Here is a 13,345-nt window from a genome sequence, read left to right on the forward strand (position 1 = left end):
TTAATTAATATCATTTTTAATTATAATCAGCATACAGCAATTTTACATTAAAATGCCTAATTATAATTACTTATTAATTAATTATCCTTAAATTAACTGCCCACTATGGCCGAACGGCTAATACTTCGTTTTATAATATTTTGGGTCCCAGGTTTGAATCCTGGGTTTGGCAAATACACATATTGTTTTTCAGTGTGTGTTTGGAGTCAGAGTATGAACCTAATAGGTTGAGCAAGTGGCTGACAACCATTTCTCGTAAAAACAAAAATTTGTTAATACAAACCTCCACTCCATGGAGGCCCGTAATATGATCTTCTTAGGATCGGACATGGTCAAAAAAATATATATTAACTGTAGGTAGTATATTATAAGAGAAAAATTTATAAATTTCTTAAATCTAGATTATTTAGTACTTACCTACCTACGACAGAGTTTGATATTATTTATTTTCTGCATCATTAGGGCATCACCCTCTAGCGAGTGGTGCGTTTCGCTCTTTCATAGGGAATTGAAGTTGAATAATTGCAAGTTATCCTAGAGCTGTGCAAAAAAAAAAACACGTTAGAGTGTGGAAATATCGATACCTACATATGCCAGCCAGACTTATCGTTTCGCTGATAGAAAAGATTTGTGAGACAGAGACTTTCCCTCGGATGTTTCATATGGCAGTCTGTCGCCACAACTTGTATAATATTTTTATATCAATCATAATGTAACTATACAACCCGTTGTTGCTCTAATGACCCAGAGCCACCAATCCCAACTAGATTGAATCGAGCGGTGCATGTGAAGATTGTTCGCCCCGGAGTATCGGTACAGTATTATGTTATTGATATTTGTATTATTACAATAAAATTTGTTTTATACGTCATTGTGAACAAATTAATGCACATACAAATACCAACTACACTTTGGTCACAGTGGTGGATTGAAAGTTTCACTTAACGCATTCACTGCTGACTAGATAATGACTTTTTAATTACCACCTTCAAAATGCACGTTAATTACATTGATCGGCCGCCTGGTCATTACGCGCCAGGTGCGACTTCAGCATCCAAAGTATTAAAAAAGATATAAGACATGTCGATGACCCAGTATTAAACAGTAACAACTCAAAAATCGTAGTTTTGAGATAATCATGTAATATTATTATGTTGTTTATTATTATATTTTACAATACACGTGATTTGACAAGTTTTAAAAGGATACATTGTCATGTCAGAATAATATTTATCTATTCTAAATTGAAACGTATGGTCAATCGCCAGTTTTAAATGGAAACAATTCGAAATGGATCTGTACAAAACTGTTTGAAAGTTTGTAAAATTTCATATGGGTTTTTTGGCTCTCAAGGTAGGTACCTAAATTATTTTTTTCGAATTGTTTCTGTACAAAACCGACAAGAGTTCATTTCGACGAGTATTTTGATAGATTTCTATAATCTAGGTTGATAGGTTACCAATATCACGAAATGTCAAATTTTTGACTTGTTACCGTTCAATACTGGGTCATCGATGTATCGCTCTTTTATTTAAATTATTCGTGTCATAAAGAGTTTAATCTATCTAACTATTTTATTAATATGATTAATTACACAAAGTAAAGAGGCATAATCAGAATTCATAGGTGAAAATAATTTGATCTACCTATGTACTTTTCATACTATTAATTTATTAGACTGGCAGCATCTAGCGGTCAGTTTTACGATTTATATTGACAAATTGCAACATTAGCTTATCAAAAGACAAGTATATTAGTCTATGCAAAAGACAAAACATGGAGTGTGACACAGAAAGTACGGCTACATCCGTTGAAGAAAATACCGAGAACTTATGTGATAATCCTATTAGAGATACTTTGGTTGAGGGTCTTATGGGCCTTCTTAAACCAACCGTTGACAAATTGGACGAAGGTTTAAGAGCCACACGGTAATTATGACAACTCACTGACATCACAGATTAAATTTGTCAACATTTTAGTTTTATACTTACTGATAGCGATTCTAAGGATTTGTCACTCTGTTTTGATGTATGATATCAAGGCGTATAGTACCGCTATGATTGTAGCCTGAATATTGGTTATATTTTAACTATTCATTGTACAATAATAATGATGTGCTCAATGTGTCAAAACCATACTCTGAAATAGCAAGATAAAAATAGAGATAGTTTTCTTTAGAGACACGCTATCTTGGAATCTATGACCCATCACCTACAATTTAAGTTCAAATTAATTAGTTTCCAAATCAATCCGACGTCAGATCGATAGTTGTCATTTTGCGATACATAACCTCAATTATTATTGTTCCATAATCTAAGGGGGGGCGGTGCGTGCACTTTGCTGTATTTACTGAGACAATTAACTGTTGTCATATTAATAATTAGATACAGTTGTTTTAACACTTTCCCAATCTAATAAGTTTGCTTGTCCAAATATGAGTAATGGTAGAATACCAGTCTCCAAAGCCATATAACTCTGTTTAACTACGGTGCAACTTCTATATTAATACCGTAAAACCCCCTAACTTCGCCAAGTGTCCCTAACTTCACCTAAATAAATTAAACACTAAAAATTGATGTTTTTACTATCGCACCACTTTAAGGCCATTGGGCCCGTTTTTTCCTGTCTTCTCGGAATCGCGGAAATGATAAGCATGTTTAAAACGAATTGATACACAATAAACTCTTTATTTATTTAAAATCTAATAAATAGTATTCAACTAAAACGTTCTGTGTCATTAAAATTTTTCGAATCGCTTTACTTTTTAAAATAAATGACAAATAGTAAGTCCTGTTTTCGAAATTGGTCAAAACGACTGTCACGCCACAATGAATGTTGAACTTAATAATAGTTTTGCAGGTATATATTGTATGAGAGAAATGGGTAAAACAATACATTTCATTGATTAACTCACGTACTTTTTTTAATTTCAGAAAAATAAAGATTTTAAAGCCATTTTAGTTTGAGTATACATCAGCCAATTTTGAATGATTTTTTCTCACAAAATAATATATACTGCACAATAAAAATATTTTTTTATTATAATATAACATTTCCGTAATACTATAAATAATAATTTATAATAAAAAAATAAATAAAACCCCATAAATTCGGTACAATTAGTGACGCTATATTACCAAAACACGTCGTACATTTTCATGTATTTAACCTGTTTTCAGACAATTTAGAAATATAATTATTTTGCAAAATTAACAAAAAGAGACCATTTGATCGATTAATCCATACAGTTTTTCTAATTTCTTATTTCTAACGTTAGTACATGGTTAGTACGATCTGGAATTTCAACGGGTAAGGACGTCTTTTTTTTTCCCAAAATTTAGTCCGAAGCAATATTATTTGACTCATGGAAAAATGACCTCTACTCTCTTTGCAGTAACAATCAAATTGGCAAGTCGCAATTATTTGTATCGTTCTATTCCGAACACAGGACGCATGCCAGGTGTTATAATTTGCGTTGACTAAAATATCAAACATCATTATAGTACCACTGAATGTCAAACTGAAAAAAATGTAGTTTTATTATATTTATTATATTATTTATTATCTTGTAATTGAAATGGTTGCAGCATGTGAGATATTGTAAGATAATTGAATCTAACAACCACGATGGCTACAAGGAAGTACTGAAGGTATTCGTTCGGTGACCCATTTATAAAAAAAAAATATTTTGGTCTTGAGCAGTTTAGATAAAATATAGGTGGACTTTAATTGTTTTGATAAATATGTACCTACTTGGTTAGGCTTTAAGCGATTTGAAAAACTTTGCATGTACTTAATACAGTTTTTATGTACCTGGGTGGCCATGTTTTGTTATTTTCAAAGGGACGTACGTATCCAGGAGTATGTTTATTGGCATTATCAAAATGCGTTTTCCGCTGTATCCGCTTTAACCGAACAGTACCGAAAATTTAAAGTAAAATACGTTTTCGAATGCTGTCATCGTAATGGCCACTGAAACATGTGTCACAATTTTATTAATCGTTAAAATAATAATAAAAAAAGTCTTTTGGGGCACAAAATCACGTATATGTTTTATGATATATGTATTTTTCAGATGGTTTGTGGTAAAATCTTTTTTTTCATACTGCCACAATTCAACTATTCATAATTAATTGTTTGTTAAATTTTTCATAGTGATCTTTGACTTAATAGGTTGGTGATAAAGTTTTTACCTTACTTTATTGTATTAATTTATTGTTAAGTGAGAATTAGCTGCTTTCGTTGTCAGTGTGTATTTGATGAGTGCGCATAGTGCCTGACGATGTCGAAAGGCGAAACCAGGATCGCATTAAACGACTCAAATGAAATAGTACAAAACTTAAATCCATTAGAATTTAATATATTTAATGCCGAGTTGAATTGAATGGAATCACCGTAGGCATTTATTAGTAATTATTTAACACAAGTAAAAAATATAATGAGGTAAGAACCTAGTTCATTGAATAATAAAAACAATATTACTCTTTACATCACAACTGACAAGATTTATATGAATTGTATATTGCCTGAACTCGTTGATCCTAGACTAACACGGTTGATGGATATAAGAAACCCTCAATATAATAATTATATTAGATGCTATCAATAGAGAAGAAAAAAAATTTAAAAAATAATAATTTATAATAGTTATTCTAATACATTACATACCGTTAAGCCTGTACACTAATTAAAGAACCAATTATCAATTTTCTATACACTAATGTTCCGAAATCCTCCGCGGCGACCAAAACGTACTGCCGTCAGATACACGTTTTTATAATAATGGTTTCTTAAATCTTGATTGTTGCGTACTCGACAAATATTCATTGAATTGCTTTCTTTTATGAGTCATGTTTTTATAATTCAATAAAAACGCAATAATAACAGACATCTTTTATGCCATCTTGTGAATGTTTTAAACTTATAATTTGTAATGTTAGCTCATGAAAAAATGAATAACTTTTGTATTCGTACACACCGATATATATAAATAATATACCAATTTGAAACCCTCAGAAACATACTTATGTATTAGATTTTTTTTTGAAAAATATTTGGACTGAATTTGAACCTACAATATGATAGGTTCAAGAAAAGGTGTCACTTCACAAATTCAGCATATCAATAATATGAGGTTTTTATTTGGAGGTCTACTATTTTTATTATTATAATTTATTCTACCTACCACAAAAATGTTTATAAAATATGTTAGAAAAAAAAATATTATTAATTCAACACTTTTAAAACGTCTGATTTCGTATCTACTCCCGGAGACGCCGAGCTGCGCTGAAGCTTATGGCTAATTGTTGAGGCGCTTACGTCAAATTTGATTCTTACGAATGAACCCATAGGCCTTAAGCCACTAAGGCGATTTTAAAGATAATATTCGTCCTGTCACCACACAATTTTCAAACCGCCATCATTTTCGCCGTGTTTGTGTTAGTACCGTTTTTTCGAGTCCGGTTTGAAGAGATTTTTTCAGAATACCTCTGAACTTTTGCTGATTTCTACGAATCTTGTAGAGGTTGGTTCTTCATATTTTTAATATAATATAGTGATATAGTCTGCTTGCCAAATGTAAAGTGCGATTTCCGATATTTATAATAAAACATCAATTATTTGAGTATGCGATGTCAGGCTATGTTTTGTGAACTACTTGTTCCTACACTTCCCCTGGCTTTAGGGTTGTCACAAAAAAACGATTTTCTTGAAATAAATGTTTTATTTTTATTTTTAAGGTTTTTAGACTAAAAACTATTCATCACTTTGAATCACCAGTTAACAATTTTTCTCATATTTACTTTATTAAAAATTTACTTTGTAAATCAATACATAAAAATGATACTAAAATGCTTTGGGTTTTGGCAGCCCTAGCGTAAATTGGGAGGTTGTATGAAACAGTCATTGAAGTGATTCCTATCTTCGCCAACGTAGATATTTCTTTAAAATATGTCGAATTGTCTCTAGCATCAGACCTGAATTTGCTTAAGGTCATTTTTTAATAGATTTCGTGAGTATCCATAGACAATAATTTTTGGACCTACTAAAACACATTAGGCGAAGTTAGGGAATCGTGCCGTAACTTCGTCTATATAAAAAATAGTGATTTATTGTATTATTTAGTATGAAAAGGGTATTACTTCAATATACTTAAATAAAAATAAACACTATCATTGTGCATTACATAAGATCTATAAGACTTCATATTGGTGGATATTTTGGTGGCAAAACGACTTTCTGTAAAAAAACCGGGCGTAGTTAGGGGGTTTGACGGTACCCCGTTTACATGTGCATGAGTGTACTGTGCACAGTAGGAAAATGTATGGGGAAATATGTATTATCCTGCAGTTGGCAAGATTGCGTGCATAAATCAAACAAGATTGGAAGATTCAAAATTGCGATGATTTATCGCGCGTAAGTGATTATTTTCGATCTGCGACTGCGCAGTAGATCAATAGAGAGCGAGATAGAGATAGAAACATGCCGGTAAAAAAACAAACTACTCATTTTGAGCTCTGATTTTCAATACAACCTGTCAGATAGTAGTATAAAATGACAACTTCGCGTCTCGCTTACTCTTGAAGAATGAGATTGGAGAGACAGTCAGCACTTTTACGTGTAAACAGTTATTGTCATGACAGTTTAAAATAAGCACAATTGCCGACAGTAATTCCATACATGTGTACAGGCGCTATAAGTCTTCTACGTCACCACAGACGTTTCTGGAAGTAGTACCCTCCACGCATTTAAGTACTTTCCCCGCGTCCATAATTCAGTGTGAGTTTTATTAATATTAAAATGCCTGGTAATTGTGCCGCAGAGGTGGACACGAGCTTTTATAATTTTTTTTTTTTATGAAAACAGTTTATTCCATGCAGACAATTATAATAAATACCTTTTTCTGTCGGCGCATCGGCTTTTCGATCCAATAATCGTTAATTGATAATTTGAAATTTTCATACATTTTGATACACCATTATCACAAACTAAGATCATATGAGTTAATATTAGGTTGGGGTAGGTTAGATTAGGTTAGGTTAGGTTTGGTTAGGTCTAAAAAAAAAGTTGTAAAATCTCATGTCCACCTCTGCAGCACATTTACCAAATGCCTAAACCTTTGCGGAAGCAGACAGAGCATTATTTTGAATGTAGAAGTGTTGTGAGAAGGAATAACAGAAAAGAAAGCTTTGAATTCCTCTCAATAGTGCCGACGAGTATCTGCTATGACAAGTGAACATGCAAAGAGTGCATGACGCAATAGAAGCAGTGCGCAAAAACCATGTGACGTAACAGTGTCAGCGCATTCAGTTCTGTGACGTAGAAGACTTGATAATATAGAAGTTGGTCTATAACTTTCATTGGTTCTTGTCGGTTTACAGGAAACCAGCGGCAAACACATTTTGAAAACAGCCGATATACTGGATTATTTGTTAGATTAGGTTAAGTTATGTTAGGTTAGGTTTTCATTCTTGAATTGAGTCGCTTAGAATCATAACTCACATATTTCAAAAATCAAGTTTTGAGATAATCGCTAAAAACCAACAGAGCACTATTTTTTGTAATTAGAAGAACAGTATTGAACTCCCTAGAATATTAATGAGTGAGAGAGTCGAATTTTTTTTTTAAATATATATACCTAATACTCCTAACGTTGCAGACATACAGCATACTATGAAAAATAGAGCTCCCCGATTGGTTAGGAAGGCGTTGGTGACAAAACTCTATTCTTTGAAATATACGACATATTACACCAACAATGAACTTTGTCAACGATTTTCACATGGTTTAAATTGACTTTTAATACTCAACTATTTTTCGGTATATAGATTAATTCATTTAGAATCACTTGGCATATTTAACTTAAAAATGACAAAATTGCAATGTGTGAGTTATGATTCTAAGCGACTCAATTCATGAATTTTGCCAAAATCGGCTTTGAAAGTTATGCAATTTCCGCCTGGTTTCCTGTAAACCGACTTGTACCCTTCAATTCTGTGGAGGCCCATATCTCACTTCCATATCCTAAATATGTATTAAACTACATTTTAATCATAAAAATACCCTTTTTTCTCATAGGTATGATTCTTAAGTTTTTCCAAATTATTTTTCATAAGAAGATTCTTGATACTCATGTACATTTAAGTATTTACTTAGTTTTTTTCTCTTTCTTTTTATTGTTTTTAGACAATTATTATTGATTAATTAAAACACTTTAAATGTAAATTATCAGTAAATTGTATAAATCTCAAATTACCTTGAGAGATTCTCACCCTCTGATCCTCCGCCACACTCGCCACTGACCATAAAATATCACTTTGGATCGTCCCCTCGAGTCATGGCCAAAATAGAATAATTTATATTTTGAGTGTCCATCCTGCTTGCACATCAGTGACAGTTGAGTCGAAGAATACCAAGATCGTATAAAAATATACAAATTAACCGTGAGCTTGTATGGCCGCACGTAATGTGTCTTGTCTTACTTTTGACATAACGCAAATGTTACGTTTACATAATGAAGACCTCTGACTTTATTTATTATTTTAAAGTACAAAATAAAAATAATATGCTAGTTAATACAATCAACAAATTCTTTAAATGTCTACAATTGTTTAGGTTAGCATATACTGAGATAGTTACGAGCTAGGTACTTGGATTCGAGTGACATTTAGATAAATTATTCTTCGTTATTTATACAATAAAAAGTAATACATTAACATTAAATTCTGGTACATAATCATATTGGACTAATTATAGAGTCAGCGTTTTAAATCGAGTAGCTTGTGAAATATTATTTATTATTACAGTCGTAAGAAAATATGATACCATGAAAAATGATTATTCGGCTAATACACCGTAATGATATAATGTGCTGTGATATGATGTAATAATATACCGTATCTAATATCGCCAATCAACTTGCTGATCTAGCTAAGAGTTGTTTGCTGGAAATTGATTCGCTGGGAATATATTATTGCAGAATAATTTGATAAATTAAACAATAGATATTTGATCGCTATTATACTACAGCTACAAAAGTAACAACATCAATTTGGAAAGATAGTTTAGTGTTGCCACCAAACTGACCGATAGATATTTTTTAGTTTATTTATTATTGTTAATTCTAGCAACTGAGCGTATATTATGAATCAATCAAATCAAGTATCAATACAATCTAGATGGTAGCTGAACCGTTCTGTGTAATTGCTATTTAAAGTTGACGATTGCTTACGACGATCAGTGTAGGTCGTAGAAGCTGATTATGAGTCTGTCCTGTAATTGGACTTTTAAATTGCACGCTTCGTAGTCTTTCACTATATGCCATTAGTAGCACTACGGTGGACTCGATTGTTCTTGTATATGCCGCTTCATCATATTTTATTTTTGTAGGATTTCACAAGCAGAATTAAAACAGCAGATAGACGGGCTAGCGGAAGAATTGAAGAAGATATCCGATTGCCAATCGAATAATTTGGAGTTAGACAGTTATGTAAAAAAGTTGACGCACAGCAAACAACGAATTTCTGTTGTGGCGTCAATGCTTCAAAGTACACAGGCAAGCATAATCTTTTAATTTAAAAAAAATTTGGTTTGTAATAAATGGTAATCTTCATTTACAGCGAACATCTTACTGCATTGCATTCAAAGTTAAGCAATAACTAACACTACCATCAAAACATTGTGTAATTTAGTGCTGTGGCCTATTATTATACACAGTCTTGGTCTACGGCTAACCACCAATATTTTTTTTTACTTAATACACATACCTAAGTCGGTAATTTGCTATGTAGTTAAAATGATTTTTATCTATATTGCACCTATCCTGCATAATGTGTCTATATTTAATATTGAGATTTTATATGCAAAGGTGTATCCTTATTATGTCAATGGCAAATTGTAATAAATTTTTAAAAAAATGTACATATCTCACAAGAGAATTCAATATACATTTAATAGCTCTCTAATAGATACAGTAGGCGCTCAGTAATCCGGCATGCATATTTTTTTACCTATGCCGGATTGTCGGAAATGCCGGATTATTAGACTTCTATTCTTTCTTCTTCTTCTTTCGCCCATGTCCGATCCTAATAGAATCATATGGGCCTCCACAAAGTGGAGGTTTGTATTGACAGATTTTTTTTTTTTTTTTACGAGAAATGGATGTCAGCCACTTACTCAACCTATTGGGTCCATACTCTGACTCATACACAAATTGAAAAACAATATGTGTACTAGCCAGACCCAGGATTCGAACCTGGGACCCTCGACTCTATAGGCCGGCATTTAAGCCACTCGGCCATCGTGGGTTCTATAGGAAATAATAAATAATGTGTCAAGGTCTGGCACCGAACTGCCGAGCGAACGGCTCTCCGCTCTGTAATCCAGCAGTTTAATGTGAAACCTGCCGGATTATAGAGCAGGAGAGCTGAGTTGCAAAATGGTGGACTATTGCACGTGCCGGATTGGTGAACGTCAGATTTCCTAGCGCCTACTGTATTTGTAAAATTTAATTTTCTTATTTTGTCCCACAGGAGAGGTTAGACAAAATTCACCATCTAGTCGCGAGAGAAGCGGCACGGCGGAAAGCCCTCATTGAGGCTCAAGAATCCGCATCTTCATCAGGATTCACTCAAGTATCCCCCGAAGGAAACATCAATTGAAACATTCACCGTTATATCGACCGAAGAAGTCATTCTTCAGCAATGGAGACACCCACCCTTACTCACATCACGGAGAAAGACTACGAGACAGTTTACGAGCCCGTCGAAGACTCATTTTTAATGATTGACGCGCTAGAATCGGAAATAAACAAAATATCGCAAATTAATCCGGCCATTTGCCTTGAAGTCGGCTCAGGTAGTGGCATAAATATAACGGCATTTGCTAAAGTTTTTAAATCTTGCTTTTGTCTCTGTGTTGATATCAACCCAAAAGCCTGTGAAATAAGTGTAGCGACGGGTAAAGCCAACAACACTTCCGTCGAAAGTGTAAATATGGATTTGTCGACGTGTTTACGATCTAAAATTGTCGACGTAATTATTTTTAATCCTCCGTATGTTGTCACGGACACCTTGGAGATTGAACAAAGTGACATATCAAGAGCGTGGGCTGGCGGAATTAACGGTAGAGAAGTGATAGACAGATTTCTTCCATTGATTTCTCAGATTCTATCGGACAGCGGCGTGTGCTATATGCTGGTTTTGGAGGAGAATTTACCGGATGAGATTGAAGACATCATGACTGATTTAGGATATAGCACTACCTCTGTAATAAAGAGAAAAGCGCGTAATGAAAAATTGCGAGTTTTAAAATTTTCCAAATCATGTACAAAGCCTAATGAATAACATACGTTAAAAGATTATCAACTTAAAATATTTATTGTTGCTTAATTTAGTTACTAGCATTACTTTTTAATTAAATTTTAAGGAAATCCATGTATGTCAAAATTAGCAATACCTACTCCTGACGCCATCTATATATCAAATTAGTCATTATCATCATCAGCCTGAATCTATCCACTGCTGGATAAAGGCCTCTCCAAGCTGATTCCACTTCTCTCAGTCCTGTGCGTTGCACTGCCACGTACTACCGCACAACTTAATAATTTTATCGATCCAGCAGCCTCTTGTTGCGGACGTTTTGTACCACTGGATGACTAGATTTGTCCTGCAATTGTTCCTTCTTCGAGCTATTTATCCAGCCCATTTCCATTTGAGATTTTTGGCAAACTCTATTACATCGTGAACTCTTGTTTGTTTTCTAATCCAATCATTCCGCTTTTTGACGTAGGTTTATTTCTAATGGTTATGTTTCTGAGCCTTTCAAAATGTTCTACCATTATATTAACCGTAATTTAATAATTATAATTAGGTTCCGTCAATTCCTTATACTTAATGTAATATGCAGGGAAAGAAATAATGGGAACTGAAATACGTAACGGGTAAGGCGATAGCAGGTAACCGACTCGAGTAAGGAAGAATCCGGGTTAAACTTACACACAAGTCAAGAATACGTTTTACGTCGAATACTGAAAACTGCTCTCGATTTATTCATTTACGCTCATTTAATGTTGGTGTACTACACACTATTGCACGTGCATAATGCGTGCTTCATTTTCGTAGGACACTCACACATTCAAAACCCTGCATCAATATGCGGCGTATTGAATATAGTCTATGGGTATTCTATTTATTATCTGTTCTGTGGTAATATGCCTATGTGTAATATTGAAACAAATTTGCAATACTATTTCTATAATTTAATACAATATTATGTCCAGAATTGGGATTAGTATTGTTTTGTTTGGATAAAACTATATAAGTCCATTTTTGTTTGATGTTACATTTCAAAATCAAATTTTTATCGCTCTACCTATAGGTAAAAGTACATTAGTCATCAGTAAATTTGAAGATGCTAAAAATCAATGTGAAATATAACTAATATACTGCTTTATGGCCGAGGTATCATTTATTTCCATACAATTTCCTTAGGATCGGTTCCAATTTATTTTTTCCGACCATGTCCGATCCTAATAGGATCATATGGCCCTCCACAGAGTAGAGGTTTGTTTTAACAGATTTTTTTTTACGAGAAATGGATGTCAGCCACTTGCTCAACCTATTAGGTCCATACCCTGACTCACACTTCTCTACTTCTTCGGCCATATCCGCTGGAGCATATGGACATCACGCGGCGCCTCCAAGAATTCCTGTCGCTCGCCAGTCTTCTTGCTTCGTTCCAGGTCAAACCAGCATTCCGTAGCTCCGCCGTATACACTCTGTAGATTGTATTTAGCGACGGAATCCGGTCGGCTTGAAGAACAGGCAAGCCAGGTTAAAGTTCTCTTCTGGCATCCACAGCACGTGGCCGAGCCAGGTCCAACGTCGCCTCTTCACTTTCAGCTTGATGAGAGGCTGCTTGGTGCATTCCATTCCTAAAGTCATACCACCCGCACACCCAGTATTCGTCGCAAACATCTGTTTTCGAACCTCAGTATACGGTTGCTCTGAGCCTTCGTAAGGTGCCATGATTCGCTACCGTAAAGCAGCACTGTCAGAATGCAAGCGTCGAATAGGCGGCATTTGGTTTTAACCGAGTACAATCGTGAGTCCCAGACATTTCGCATCAAGTTGAATGTTGCTCCAGCCATTCCCATTCGGATAGCGAGCTCTTTCTGCAAAATGCCATCTCCCATGATGTGTATCCCCAGGTACTTGAAGCTGTCGACGCTCTCGATGTTTTGTCCATCGCTAATCAGAGGGAATCTGGATCAGGACAGGTGCTATTGCACAAGACGTTGATTTTCAAACCAACGCGAGAGGAGTTGTTATGCAACCTGTCGATTGTC

At 34.2% G+C, this 13,345-nt stretch overlaps 2 protein-coding genes across 2 annotated transcripts; both read left to right on the forward strand.

Moving 5' to 3' along the window:
- The first annotated feature begins 1,731 nt into the window (after positions 1-1,731).
- Snapin (SNAP associated protein) lies at positions 1,732-13,125 on the forward strand. Its single transcript, XM_085944026.1, has 3 exons — positions 1,732-1,928; positions 9,388-9,553; positions 10,530-13,125. Exons 1-3 carry the CDS (start codon positions 1,777-1,779, stop codon positions 10,656-10,658), a joined length of 447 nt encoding a protein of 148 aa, XP_085800152.1. The 5' UTR covers positions 1,732-1,776; the 3' UTR covers positions 10,659-13,125.
- Positions 10,701-11,342, forward strand: HemK2 (HemK methyltransferase 2). The gene has a single exon (XM_085944025.1). The coding sequence runs from the start codon at positions 10,701-10,703 to the stop codon at positions 11,340-11,342; it is 642 nt and encodes a 213-aa protein (XP_085800151.1).
- Positions 13,126-13,345: the final 220 nt, after the last annotated feature.

Source organism: Rhyacophila brunnea, unplaced genomic scaffold (assembly GCF_057557595.1).
Source record: "Rhyacophila brunnea isolate RB1 unplaced genomic scaffold, BYU_Rbru_1.0 scaffold_16, whole genome shotgun sequence".
In the NCBI taxonomy this organism is placed as follows: Eukaryota; Metazoa; Arthropoda; class Insecta; order Trichoptera; family Rhyacophilidae; genus Rhyacophila; species Rhyacophila brunnea.